The sequence below is a fragment of the Cyprinodon tularosa genome, unplaced genomic scaffold (assembly GCF_016077235.1).
Source record: "Cyprinodon tularosa strain WSP-4 unplaced genomic scaffold, ASM1607723v1 ctg217, whole genome shotgun sequence".
NCBI lineage: Eukaryota > Metazoa > Chordata > Actinopteri > Cyprinodontiformes > Cyprinodontidae > Cyprinodon > Cyprinodon tularosa.
In genome coordinates this window covers 531,440-546,267 of record NW_024038809.1, presented here as the reverse complement: position 1 = coordinate 546,267, position 14,828 = coordinate 531,440, and the positions used below count along the sequence as shown (strand labels likewise).

Here is a 14,828-nt window from a genome sequence, read left to right as displayed (position 1 = left end):
CAAAGCCGTCAAATTTTAACGACCATTACTATTAATTGGATGAAGGCTGACCCTCCTACGATCTCTCAGTGGATACAGAAAGTAAAAAACATGATGGAATATATGTGGCTGCCCAGTTACAGCTAAAAGTACCTGGATTCATGAGAAGATCGACCCAAGTTACTGAATATCTGGCTTAAGACCTGGTTTGGAGTACAGAACTAGATAAGATATGTGCTATACCCTTTACACTATTGCTCTCACTGGAAAAAATGGAAATCTAGATAAGTATTTTTTTCTTAAAATAAGTGCATTTGTTCTTGAATTGAGGATATAAAAGAGACATCTTGCCAATGGAACAAGACGATTTACACTTAAAATAAGAAAACACAATTGGTTTGTCTTATTTCAAGTGCATATTATCTAATTATCTTAATTTAAGAGTAAAAACACTCATTCCATTAGCAAATCATCTCATTTACCTGCTCAAATTAAGGCTAAATACACTTAATTTAAGAAATTTTTACTCATTTCTAGATTGTCGGACAGATTAGCACTAATACGAATGATTAATTAATTAATTTATTTAATTTTTCTATCTGTCTGTTTTATTATGTTCCTCTTTGTTATTCTAATTGCCTGTTATTCTGCATTTAAGGCAAAAAAGTAAAAAACAAAAAAGTACATCCAGAGAAAACAAAAAAGAGAGAAAATTTTCATTTGGAGCAGAAGGAAGAATAAAGGGCTGCCCAGTGCCGTGCAGCAAGATGGTTCTGGGTTCCATTCTGGGGTATTTCTGCATGGAGTTTCCATGTTCTCCCTGAGCATGCCTGGGTTCTCTCAGGGTGCTCCGACCTCCTCCCACAGTCCAAAAACATGACTATTAGGTTAATCGGGTTCTCTAAAAGTCCCGTTAGGTGTGAGCGCGTGTGTGTGTGAATGGTTTGTCTCTGTGTTGCCCTGCGATGGACTGGTGACCCGTCCAGGGTGGACCCCACCTCTCACCCATTCACTGCTGGAGAGAGACACCAGCACCCCTCGTGACCCCACTTGGGATAAGCGTGTTTGAAAATGGATGGATGGAAGAAAAACACCAATGATGATATGAACAATGCATAAAATTACATCTAAATAAGTCATTTTTTCTTAAAATAAGTGCATTTTTTTAATTGAATTATGGATGTAAGTGAGACTAAAACTAAACGGAAGCTTAGGGGGGATCGTGCTTTCTATGTGACAGCTCCGAAAATGTGGAATTACCTTCCAATGAGAAATAAAAAGTCTACCTCTCTGCATGCAATGGAAAAAAACAAAAACAAAATCTAAATAAGTCATTTTTACTAAATTTAAATTAAGTTTCTTAAATTAAATTAACACTTTGCCAAAGGAACAACACAATTTACATTTAAAATAAGAAAAAACAATTGCATTGTCTTATATCAAGTGCATAATATCTAATTACCTTATTTTAAGAGTAAAAATACTCACTCCATTGGCAAATCATCTTATTTACCTGCTCAAATTAAGGGTTAATACACTTAATTTAAGACATTTTTACTCATTTTCAGATCGTTTTTGCAGTGAAGTCCTGTTATAAAGTCAAAAAGTACGCTGATCTATAAATAAATAAGAATGTCTTAAATTAAGCGTATTTACCCTAAATTTGGAATGAGTATTTTTTTATTCTTACAATAAGATAATTAGATAATATCTACTTGCATCAAGACACGCGTTTAATCTTCTTTTAAATATAAATTGTCTTGTTCCATCGACAAAGTGTCTCACTTACCTCCTCAATTCAACAAACAATTCACTTATTTTAAGAAAAAAATACTTTTTTAGATTTAATTGTTTCCAGCGTAAGAATAGATGTTTATAAAATCTTTGCTGGTTTTATGAACTGTGTTTTTGCTGGTTAATTAGGTGTTTTTTTCCCTGATGACACGTTTTGTACCTCCATCACAATGGTTGGAACTACTGAGTGCAGACTGATGAGCGCTAGAAGGATTAACTCTGATTTTAATGCAGATATTTCTTTGTTGATGCGTATTCATTTCTGCACCCAAGGCCTATTGCATCCTTTTAACATCTTCTAGATCTTATTTCTAGAATACCTTACACAGAGCCACATCTAGCTGTGTTTCCATTGACCGTCAAACTGCTCAAATTGAAATAATATGTATAGCACTGGAAAAATGTAAATCTTCTTGAAATAAGTGCATTTGTTCTTGGATTGAGGAAGTAAAAGAAACATTTTGCCAATGGAACAAGACAACTTAGACTTAAAATAAGAAAACACAATTGGTTTGTCTTATTTCAAGTGCATATTATCTAATTATCTTATTTTAAGAGTAAAAACACTCATTCCATTAGCAAATCATCTCATTTACCTACTCAAATTAAGGCTAAATACACTTAGTTTAAGACATTTTTACTCATTTCTAGATTGTTTTTCCAGTGAAGTTTGCCTGATTCAAACATGGCTGCTTCCATCATCCATCTTCTCCCGTTCAACCGTCAGGGTCAGGGTGGGGCTGGTGCCTGTTTCGAGCAGTCTATAGGTGAAGGGTGGGGTCCACCCTGCAGGGAAAACAGCTTATCGATAAATATTTGCTAGTGATATTGTTTGAATTGTAAATGAAATGTAAATCTAAGTTATTTTATCTAAAATAAGTGTATTTTTCTTGAATTAAGCAGTCACTTTGCCAATAAAACAAGATTTTTTTGTTAAAAATTTATTTTTAGAATAAGAAAACACAATTGCATTGTCTTATTTTGAAGTGCCAAGTATCTAATTATTTTATTTTAAGAGAAAAAAATACTAATTCCATTAGCAAATCATCTTATTTTCCTGCTCAAATTATATGGGCCCTTGTTTGTAAACTAAAGCAGTCAAAAAGTAAAGCAACAATTATGGTTATTTAGTGAGTTTTAAAAGAAAAAGAAGAGTGTTATTTTTTTCTCATTCATTTATAAAAATCTTACTTTGGTAAATAAATATTTCGCTTAGAGCTAAATATTTAGTTTGCTAATTAAATATTCAGTTTTTTATACATATTTATAAATAATGAATAACATAGTGAAAAAATATGACTTTGAAAAGATAACCCCTCTATTTTTCTCTTAAAACACACCAAATAACCATAAATATTGCTCCTAATTTTTCACTCCTTAACTTTACAAACGGCGCCCCATAAAATTAATAGTAAATACACTTAATTTAAGAACTTTTTTACTTATTTCTAGATTGTTTTTGCAGTGTATTGTTTGAATTGTATTTAACATTCTAAAAAAATGTAAATATAAGTCATTTTTTCATAAGTATTTTTCTTGATTTGAACACTTTGCCAATGGAACAAGACAATTTGCATTAAAAAAAAAGAAAAAAACTTTGCAGTCTCTTATTTCGAGTGTATCATTTCTAATTGTTTTATTTTTAATGGTAAAAGTGCTAATTCCATTGGCGGATCATAATATCACCTGCTCAAATTAAGCGTAAATACACTTAATTTAAGAAATCTTTACTCCTTTTCAGAACATTTATAAGATCTGCAGAAGAACGCCATGAAACTGTCCATATTTATCAGCAGGAAGGTTTGTTTTAGGGTTATGACTGAAATGATTCTGTGATGGGAAATTAGCTCAGTACTTTCAGAGATCCCACCTCTGTCCAAAGGTTGCTTCTCTAAATGTCTCCATCGTAGCTTTTTCTTATTGTTATACTGTTATTAATAAGGAACAGCCGTGTATAATGTGATGGGTGGGACTATGAACAGGATGGTTGCTTTTATTGATTTTAAAACCTGCTAAAAGGCTTTATATATTAAACTGACAGATGTTTCACCTTTATTTTCCCTTTTTTTAAATACAGTTTTACTCTAATAACCTTCTTTAACTCCCCAACATGTTAAATGGTGAAAAATAATTCAAGCACAAACTCCTTTTCATTAGTTTCAGTAAAGGAGTGCATATCTAACTAACAGTAAGAGCTCTACTGCCCCCTCCAGCTCAAACAGTGAACTGCAGTAGCAGGAAATAACTGTAATCAGTTAATTCTAATAAAACATTTGCATTTTTATCGTAAACACATGTGACTTTCTTGCATAAAATCTCTATTTTTCAGCGTATTTAGAACACCCTGCAGGCCTTTAATAACATGAGTGTTTGTCTCTCTGTGCAGATGGGACCCTGAAGACCTGGGTGTACGGAGTGGCAGCCGGGGTGTTTGTTTTACTCGTCTTTATAATCTCGATGACATATCTAGCCTGGTAAGGAACCCAATTCTTTACAGTTAGTGTTCCTGTGTCGTCTTCGTTTCATTACCTGTGTTGCCTTTTATCAACGTTGAGTGATGTGATGGAGGTGAAAGAAAAAGGTCAGAGTTCATGAAAAAGCAAAGAGATGTCTGGGATTTGGTCGTGTAAATACGGATCGTTATCAGTTATTTATATGTATCCTTGAATTTAAATTCTCTATTTCCAAAAGTGGTAACAATTGACAAAAAATTCAGGTTCAGTCAAAACTCAGCTATTGTTATTCAGTCACATCACACTAATGAAAGATTTATTTATTCACAGTTTTTACACTCAAACAGGGTGACAGCAACAATTGGGGTTTGAGGCAATAATGAGTGAAAATGCTGCCACCAGCGTTGATTTCACAGTCAATCATTTCCAGTCCCTCACGAAGCAACCAAAGCTCTCAGTTTATCATTTTGCTTTATATTCTAAACTGGGACAATGCAATCCTTCAAAATCAGTGGAAGTTCTACAGCCTGTAGCTCTATTTTGGACTAAAGCAATGGTTCCTGGTTCAATAGCCCATTAAAAACAAACACAAGTAATCCGAACAACAACTGTTCAGTTTTCAGTTTTTTTATGTTATTTATGCAACAGTTCAGAAATAAATGTTGTTTAAAGGTGATAGTGAAAAGTTTAACTCCTCTCAGTCAGTAGGTGGTGCTTGCATCCACCAGCTCTAGTTCTATACTGTTTGCCCTCTGACTGCTAATGTCTGCCATTAGCAAATGTTGAACTAAGCTTTCAGCAGTAACCTCCATGGGGCTCCTGAGCCCCTCTGATTCTTCAACACCAACACTCAAAAGCTCAACCGGTGTTCCACCTCATTTTGAGTTTTTGTTTTTGTTTTTCAGTTTAAATCTGAAGAAACAGCTCAATCTGAATCAACACTAAAGCCACCATGGAAGTGGGTCAGTAGTCAGCCATGATAAATGTATATTAAACGACGCAGACATAAGAGTAGACCCTGCATTGACTGTCGCGGCGCAGGAATTACGGTCGCCATCTTGGGGAGGTAGACCTGCTCCTCTAACCTGCTGCTTCAAGCAAAACAGAAGAAAGAAGCTTCAGCACTGCAGCATATTTTTGTTTAAATCAACAGACTGTTGACACCAGGGCTCCAAGGATAAATTCATGAAGGCATCAGAACACAGCAGATATGCACTACATAGAATAGAAAGTCCCTTTATTGTCCCACAGTGGGTAAATTGTGCTGTTACGTCAGCAAAAGATTACAGTGAAACAGGTCACAAAAATGTGCATAGAAATAATAGAATAACCCTAATCCTAGTTTAAAAAAAATCTGATCTAATTTTATTTAAGCCCTTAAAAACAACCAGAGCTGAACAAAAGGCTGTAAGGACAAAAAAATAACAAATAAATAACAAACAAAACGGCTAAAAAAATAGCATTCACATAAAATATAAATATATCTAAAAACATAAACAAATAAAATACCGTACTGTAGAGTTTTTACAAATATAAACACAGTGCATCTGCAAAATAGAAAATCAATATACAGCTGTGAACATTTTTACAATATAGTTATATAGAGACACACAAACACACATATATCTATATATAGATATACACTAACCGGCCACTTTATTAGGTACCCCATGCTAGTAACGGGTTGGACCCCCTTTTGCCTTCAGAACTGCCTCAATTCTTGGTGGCATAGATTCAACAAGGTGCTGGAAGCATTCCTCAGGGAGTTTGGTCCATATTGACATGATGGCATCACACAGTTGCCGCAGATTTGTCGGCTGCACATCCATGATGCGAATCTCCCGTTCCACCACATCCTAAAGATGCTCTATTGGATTGAGATCTGGTGACTGTGGAGGCCATTTGAGTACAGTGAACTCATTGTCATGTTCAAGAAACCAGTCTGAGATGATTCCAGCTTTATGACATGGCGCATTATCCTGCTGAAAGTAGCCATCAGAAGTTGGGTACATTGCGGTCATAAAGGGATGGACATGGTCAGCAACAATACTCAGGTAGGCTGTGGCGTTGCAACGATGCTCAATTGGTACCAAGGGGCCCAAAGAGTGCCAAGAAAATATTCCCCACACCATGACACCACCACCACCAGCCTGAACCGTTGATACAAGGCAGGATGGATCCATGCTTTCATGTTGTAGACACCAAATTCTGACCCTACCATCCGAATGTCGCAGCAGAAATCGAGACTCATCAGACCAGGCAACGTTTTTCCAATCTTCTATTGTCCAATTTCCATGAGCTTGTGCAAATTGTAGCCTCAGTTTCCTGTTCTTAGCTGAAAGGAGTGGCACCCGGTGTGGTCTTCTGCTGCTGTAGCCCATCTGCCTCAAAGTTCCACGTACTGTGCGTTCAGAGATGCTCTTCTGCCCACCTTGGTTGTAACGGGTGGTTATTTGAGTCACTGTTGCCCTTCTATCAGCTCCAACCAGTCTGGCCATTCTCCTCTGACCTCTGGCATCAACAAGGCATTTCCGCCCACAGAACTGCCGCTCACTGGATGTTTTTTCTTTTTCGGACCATTCTCTGTAAACCCTAGAGATGGTTGTGCGTGAAAATCCCAGTAGATCAGCAGTTTCTGAAATACTCAGACCAGCCCTTCTGGCACCAACAATCATGCCACCTTCAAAGTCACTCAAATCACCTTTCTTCCCCATACTGATGCTCGCTTTGAACTGCAGGAGATTGTCTTGACCATGTCTACATGCCTAAATGCACTGAGTTGCCGCCATGTGATTGGCTGCTTAGAAATTAAGTGTTAATGAGCAGTTGGACAGGTGTACCTAATAAAGTGGCCGGTGAGTGTATATAGATATATGTGTATCTCTGTGTCAGTGCTCATAGGTGAAAGCAATCAATGCGGAGTCTACTCTTATATTTTGTCTGTATTACGATATATTCGATATATTAGGCCTATGGACGCTGACTTAATTTGGTGGCCCCAACTCGGAGCGGTCGACAGCTCCGCTCCATGTAATGTGCAGGAACAGAATCCATTTTAATGGACATTAACTCACTGAATATCGGACTAATTTTCACGTTTTTGGCGGAGGTTTTTTTTCTGAAAAGAAACGAATGGTTCGGTTTATTTAAATGTTCTCAGTAATGATGTCCAGAGGGCAGAAGGCTGTATGGATTCAGCACAAAAAATCAAGACTTTTATTCTTCAGCGCTCTAGATGTTCTGTTGATGTATGATTTTTGAAAATCAGTCTTTAGGGTTCCAAAAAATTTACTATTTTAATCCTTTCAAAATAAAAACAAAAGCATCTTTAATCGAAGCTCCTGTGTGGCTTTAATAATCATGAAAAAAATAACGAAAACTTGGAACTTCATTGTGGAAAAGTGTTTGTATTTACCCAAACTTTTCCCTCTTGAAAATCTGAATTTCAGAATAAGATGATTTTCCCTCACAGCAACATTAGCATGAAAGTTAGCAGAAATAACCTACAGCTTAAAGCTATGAGAACTGAAAACTTCCTCAGTAATGTTAAAAATGTAAACCACCTTGGTTGGTTAATACTAATTTAAAATTAGTTTCCATATATTTAACATTAAAGGTTTTAGTTTTTCAGCCCTATAAACAAAAAGTTGTTATTTTAAACAGTCTTCTGACTGTCCAAAGATCTTTAAGGGACTTTTTGTTTGTCATTTTCTCCTAGCTGACCACCATCAGTGTATGGCTGACTGAGAGAGTGATAAATGAGCACAGGCTGTTTAGCATTTCTTCTAATAACTCAGACTCTGCATCGAACTTTGTTACATTTTCTGTTTTTAATAGATTAAGTTAAAGAAAAAAAGGGGGAATCCATGATGAAGACGAGCCCATTAATCTTTCAGCCCTTCTGTTACTGAATGATTAATACGTCAGAGTTCAGCAGGTTTAACAGAGAAAAAAAATTCCTCTCAAAACGTTCTAAAGTTTGAAAATAATAGACGCACCAAACGCCCTCAGAAAGACACAACGGCCTGTGAAACATTGATAAAGACGCACTGATTATAAGAAAAGTTAAAGAGAGAAAGAAATGACTGAAGAAGTTTATATGTAAACCGCAATAAGAACCGATCTATTTTTAAAATGGTTCATGAAGGTTTGGAGCTCTTATGTTTCATCAAATATTTCAGCATAAGTTAGTAAAGAGTCTTTCAGAGTGGATTGTTTGAGTAAATTCCCATGAATGTGTTTTGTGTTGTATGTTGTAGCTTCAGATCTTATATTACAGAGCTATGACTGCAATACATGTTTAAATTTAACCTTTAGGATTGTAAAAATAAACTTTTTTTATGAGAAACGTTGCATTTGAAGTCTTGTAGGAAACCCTGTTAAACAGTTTCAGTTTTTAAAATAATCGTAAAGCGGTCAACACTCAGGAATCCGACTTTAGCAGGTTAAAAAGTCTGTTTTTTAGTGTTCGGCCTTTTTCTCAAACCTGCTGGAAAATCAGGAGTTTGAAAGTTGCTTGTTTTTTCTGTGTTTATTTTTCCTTGAAAGAAATGAAATGAAAAATGGAGAACAGATAAGCAGATCATGGCTTGTCTACAGTGAAAAGAAGGACTGGGTTATTTACTTTGGCCTTTTTGGAAACACAGGAAGGAGCAATCAGCTAAGTGAGCTTAGTGCTTGGAAAAAATCTTTCATTCCTTTAGAGACAGCATGAAAAGTCAGCTGAGTACAAAACATAGAGAGGAAAACAAGAAGAAAAGGGACAAGAAGAGAGGGACACAACCTAGAACAGATAATGGATGTCTATTCTATTCACATTTCTACGTCTGGAGAATGGGTCTGTTCTATGTGTTGTCTGTCTTTGCCTAGGGCCCCACATTTCCTAAATCCAGCCCTGCCTATGCCAATATTCAGCCCTAATTGGGTTAGAGACCAGGAAACCATGGGAACGAACCATGGCTAACTGCTAATGCTGCTAACGCCAAATCCACATGAACATGTTTACACACAGTCTTGTTTGTAGCCTCACCAGAAAAAACAAAAATAAGGACAGGAATCTATCTCATTGTTTATTCATCAAAAACGATAATTTAAAGACGGAGGATTGTAGATTTAAAATGCAGCTATGGCGTTTAATGTCTGACTCAATCTAATAAACTAAATCTAGACAACTCAAGGACTTCAACTCCATCACATCACTGCTCATTTCCATCCATTCATTTCTTTTTCTTTGAAACTTCTCATCATTTGTCCCATTTTGTTTATTTTCCTTTCTGTCCCTCATCTCTCCATCCCGCTGTGTTCAGTCATTGTGGTCGTTGCCTTTGCCACAAGCCGAGGTCCGATTCCCCCTCAGATGGGGCTTACTGGACGGATCCCAGCACCTATACAGTGCCATACACCTGCCCTGCCTGCCAGAAACTAGAACAGGCTGAGTTTAACCGGCAGCAGCAGCAGCAGCAGCATCAGTGTGCTGCTTCGCTCCAGCAGCCTCCATCCTCACCGCAGCAGGCGCTGCCACCGCCTCACGTTGAAACTCTTATCACTTAGTGTGTGCCTCAGCCAGCTCCTGTTCAATCCCTGATTGAACAGTATGTGCCTTAACACAGAACACCTTTTGCCTCCAAGCGGATCACATCCTGTGATGAGGTGAGCAGAACAGCACTGTTCACATGCTGTAACTGACTGTAGGGTTTCCTCATCATATCAAAAACACAGACTCTTTAGTGGTACGAGATTTATTGCAGAGAAACTTTTACAATAATTCATAAATGCCAATTTATTTAGGTTTAATAGTAAGTTAAGAGGAAATAATTTAAATTCAGTTAATTTATATAGTTCCAATTCACAACACATGTAATCTGGAGTAGCTGGTGAAAATTCTCTGTCATCCAGGTCCTAGTCATTCCAAAAAAGGTTAAAAAAAAGTAAAAAAAAACAAAAAACACTGGACTTTGTTTTCCAAGTTGGAAATCTCAAGGCACTTTCCAGAGACAATTCAACCAGATCATCCAGTCAATCAAAGGGTTCTATCTGAGGAAAACCAGCTGATTGCATCGACTCATTCAATCAAATACAATCCCTCAAACTAAGCATGGTTGTAGTGACAGTGGAGAGGAAAAACTCCCTTTAAATAGGAAGAAACCTCCAGCAGAACCAGGCTCATGAAGACATGGAGCCCTTAGTTCAGTCCCAAACAGGCTCCTCAGAGCACAGGTACTCGCGTAAAACCTTACTCTGCAAATGTTCTGCTCTCTAACCACTGCGCTGCCCTGAGACTCTGTCACTTCTTCACTACTGTAACAACTAGGGATGCACGATATAATCGGCCCCCTATCGGTATCAGCCTTAAAACTGAATATCGGACATCGGCCACCCCACCAATATTTAACCCGATATTTGATCAGCTTCTGAGTTTCTAAAGTCTAAAAAAAAAAAAAATACTACTTCTTCTTCTTCCTCAAAAACTTCTTTTTTACAGACTTAAAAACTTCTAAAGACGAGGGAAAAAATATTGATCCATTAAAATATCCCAATATCTTCCTATGCTGATATATTGCCATTTAAAAACACCATATCAATCTCTTTTACTAATGAAATATTGCTATATGTCATCGTTATGCTACGAAATCCCCCGAAAATTCACCAAATGTTGCCATATTTTTATATATTGATATATTGACGCGGCATCGATCTATTTTACTAACAAAATCTCACAAGAATTTGCAAAATATCACGAGAGTTTGTAACAGAACGATGAAATTTCACCAGATTTTGAAAGTAAAATAGATCGATACCGTGTTTTTAAAAATCTATTTGATATCAGCATATGAAAATATATTTGAGTATATTATTTTTCAAAGTGTCAGAAATGGATAACAAAACTGCTATTTTCAATGACTACTTATTTTTGTCCAGCTTTAACATCGGTATCGATATCGGTTATCGGCTACATGAGTTTTAAAATATCGGATATCGGCCAAAAACCCAATATCGTGCATCCCTAGTTACAATCTCACTTTTCTTGACAGAACCTCTTTAGCAGCAATTCTTACTGTTAGAACTTGGAAATTAGAAGAACACTGAGACTGACTCAAAACCCAACTCCCAAAGCTGGTTTCTCCTCACTTCAGAACAAAAGCATGAAAGTTAGTAGAAATAACCACCAACTCCAAGCTATATACTGGAAAGAGATTGAAATCTCAATAAGTCATTTTTTTCTTAAAATTAGTGCATGTTTTCTCTAATTGAGGAGGAAATTGAGACACTTTGCCAATGAAACATGACAATTTATATTTAAAAGAAGAGAAATGCAATTGCATTGTCTTATTTCAGGTAGAGATGTCCCGATCCAGGTTTTTGCACTTCCGATCCGATACCGATATTGTTTTTGGACTTCTGATACCGATACTGGCCGATACCAGCCTATCCGAGCATGTGTTTAAGTTTAATTTAAAGTATTTAGACTTAGTTGTAAGACTCATGTTGAAAAGGGTTTTAGTACTCTTGATAACATCTAGCCAGCTGAATTAGGTGAGATTGAATAAAACACAATGATTGGTAACAACAAACTTACCTGTTTATTAAGAGATAAACACAAACTGGACAAAATTATGAAAAGCAATCTAATATTGCACAGTGAACAGTAAAACCGTAAACAGTTGAAGGTGCAAGTATTACTGTAAGTTTTAATAAAAATGCAAAACAGACAAGAGTGGAAAATAGTCTATTAACTTAGAATCAGGACTCTACTCTTGAAAAAAGACACTGCTTAAAAAAAAATCAGTGCAAATAACAGTGAACTATTACACAAAAATGCCTTATACTCCCCAATGCCCTCACACCTAGTCTCCATCTACACATCGTGCAGGATAAAATAATCCCACACAGCTGACATTTTCCCCGCTATCTTCCAATTCACCTGTTTTAATGGCTGTAGGCCGGGAGACAGACCCAAAAAGACCTGTGGGTGTTTTGAAGGTGTTCTGGAAAATACGGACCGGATTCGGGGAACACTGGCTCAAAATAGTGGAATGGATCGTTTCAATCGGCGAAACTGTAAAATACGGACCGGTTTTTTTTTTTTTTACTGGATCGGCATTTTTACATGCTTTGCCGATACGCATTTTTTGGCCAATATCGGCGTCCGATCCGATACGTGGATCGGATCGGGACAAGCCTAATTTCAGGTGCATATTTTCTAATTATCTTGTTTTTAAGAGTAAAAAAAAAACTAATTTCATCGGCAAATCATCTTATTTACCTGTTCAAATTCAGGGTAAATAAACTTTATAATTTAAGAGATTTTTACTTATTTCTGGATCGTTCTTGCAGTGTGACAATTAGTGATGCTTAATGAGGCACCTTGAAGCCAAACTCTGTTGATACTGTCTCACAGAATACTGACACCTGCTGGACATTTAAAGACATTACAGGGAGCTGATTGGACAGACTGAACTGAATTGATTCGATTACCTAGTACAATGGTATCATTTAAATTGTAGGTTATATTGTATTATTTCATATCTATGTTTAAATTGAAAATATCTTAGATATTTTCGGAAATGTTTTTATTTTATAAAGTTGTATTTTGTTTTTCCATGGATCATAGAGTGTCGAGGCAGAGATGGATCTATTGCTTGTTTTTTTTCTCCCCAGCATTGGATGATGATGTTTTTTCATCCAGTCTCCTTAGTCAAAAGAAAGGAAAACAAAGAAGCATCAAACATGTCAACAAGTGCCAACAACAACAACGTTTGGTCAAGAAATTAACAGAGTTCAAAATGATTAAAACCATAAATCTTTTTTTGAGCTAAAAACTTATGGAGGAGGAGCACTGATCTCTATTCATTCACTGGATTGCTGATTGCACGGGATTGAAGGGAAGCAGCCGGCCGCCATATTGGTACTCCCTAGTAAGACTTGCACTACAGCATCGAACAACGATGATGTTCTCATTTTCAGGGGGACTTAAGACTTTTAAAACAAAGATAATTTCATCACTTTGACACAGACTGGCTGTTTCATAGTGTAAGCAGATTACTTTAACTAAAAAAAGTAGGCCAATCACAATGCTGATGAATGCTTAATGAATTCTGTAATATAACATATTATACAAATCCATCACAATAAAATGAATGTGTTAATGGAGCAAAATAATATAGATGCGGCAAAAGTTCTAAATTGATGATGTACATATAATTTACATGTATTTTAGCAACCATCGGAACGTCTAAACAATGTTTGTTGTTGTTTTTCAAACCTGCAGTAAAAAGCCAAAGAAGCCACAGCGACGGCAGATGAACAACAGACTGAAGCCTCTGACTCTGGCCTACGATGGAGACGCCGACATGTAGATGTCTTCCTCCTCCCAGACGTACGATCAAAACTCGGAGAGCAGGGTGGCTGTTGGTCCCCATCTAACGTCAGGGTCCCTGCAGGGCAATGGGTCGGCCAATACGCGGACTGAAAACATAACCTCTGAGCTTAAGACACTTAAGGTCTTATTTATTAGCAGCCTTGATGTTCCTTCGTTTCCATTTTGAAATCTGTACATTGTTTTTTTTACGAGCCTTCATGACCTCTCTATCTTCCTCTGGAAGTCTGCCTTTGCTTCTTCAACGTCTACCAATGACTGCATTTCAACCACATTCATTGGAGAGGGAGAATTAAGAAGAGATTTTAATGTAAAAGCACAAAAACTCCTCATTAGTTGATGATTTTCTTGCAGCTTAGTCGCATGGTCTTTGCTCCACTCGTCCCTCAATGATCAATAAGTCTTTTTCTCATCGCTGTAAGGAGGAAACGGAATAAAAAAAATATAAAAAAAAGACCAAATAAAGGAAATGAAAGTGAGTCTAAAGGACCCTGGAGCTGCCATCACTTCTGCCTGCCCCTCCCTTCTTGTTTCTGGGCATAATTTTGCACTATATTAGTGCAGCATGATATGTACTTATGTCTCGCTTTGCCATACGAAAACTGCCTCTCGATACAAGACGCTGTACAACCCTTGTACCAGAAATGTAAAATAAAAACAGACCTTTTTGCTAACAGAACTGAACAATGTTTGATAACTATTTGTTTTTGTATTACTTCTTGTATGTAATCAAATTTTGTATATAGATTTTCTCTGTGATTTCAGCTTTGGCTTTTTAATACGCATCTTTATCCAAATCTCTGCTGGAACCGTTTGATCTGTTAACTGTGACCTCTGACCCACTGACAGCCAAAAACTCCCACATATAGAGTAAAAAACATCACACTTTGACTTGAGTCTTAGAGAAATAATCTGTGACATAAACTTCATCAGACAGGGAAGAAAAAATAGAAGGATTTCCATTTCATGCTGTTTTGTAACCAGATTGGCTTCAGATGCAAACAGAAGGAATGGGAGAAAAAAACAAAGCAAAGGCGGAAATTGATTGAAATCCCAGTAAGTTAAAAATCTGGGAACTATGCGGTTCTGTAAACTTCCCATCCAGATCTACAGATTTTCAACCATTAATCCAAAATATTCTGATTGCATTCGACAAGACGGCAAAAACTGATCTGCAAAAAACTAGAAATTTCTCAGAATATGTCTGTTTGCTTTAATTTAAGCAT

At 36.7% G+C, this 14,828-nt stretch overlaps 1 protein-coding gene across 2 annotated transcripts in view; it reads left to right on the top strand.

Moving 5' to 3' along the window:
• thsd7aa (thrombospondin, type I, domain containing 7Aa) overlaps nt 1–14,550 on the top strand; it is a 214,236-nt gene extending 199,686 nt beyond the window's left edge. The window contains exons 27-28 of one of the 2 annotated variants that reach the window (XM_038285906.1): nt 4,160–4,247; nt 13,495–14,550. In XM_038285906.1, the coding sequence (XP_038141834.1) occupies nt 4,160–4,247; nt 13,495–13,582 (176 nt within the window). In that variant the 3' untranslated portion in view covers nt 13,583–14,550. Of the gene's footprint in view, nt 1–4,159; nt 4,248–9,532; nt 9,830–13,494 lie in introns of those variants that run through there. The other variant, XM_038285905.1, reaches the window with a different exon arrangement.
• The last annotated feature ends 278 nt before the right edge of the window (nt 14,551–14,828 follow it).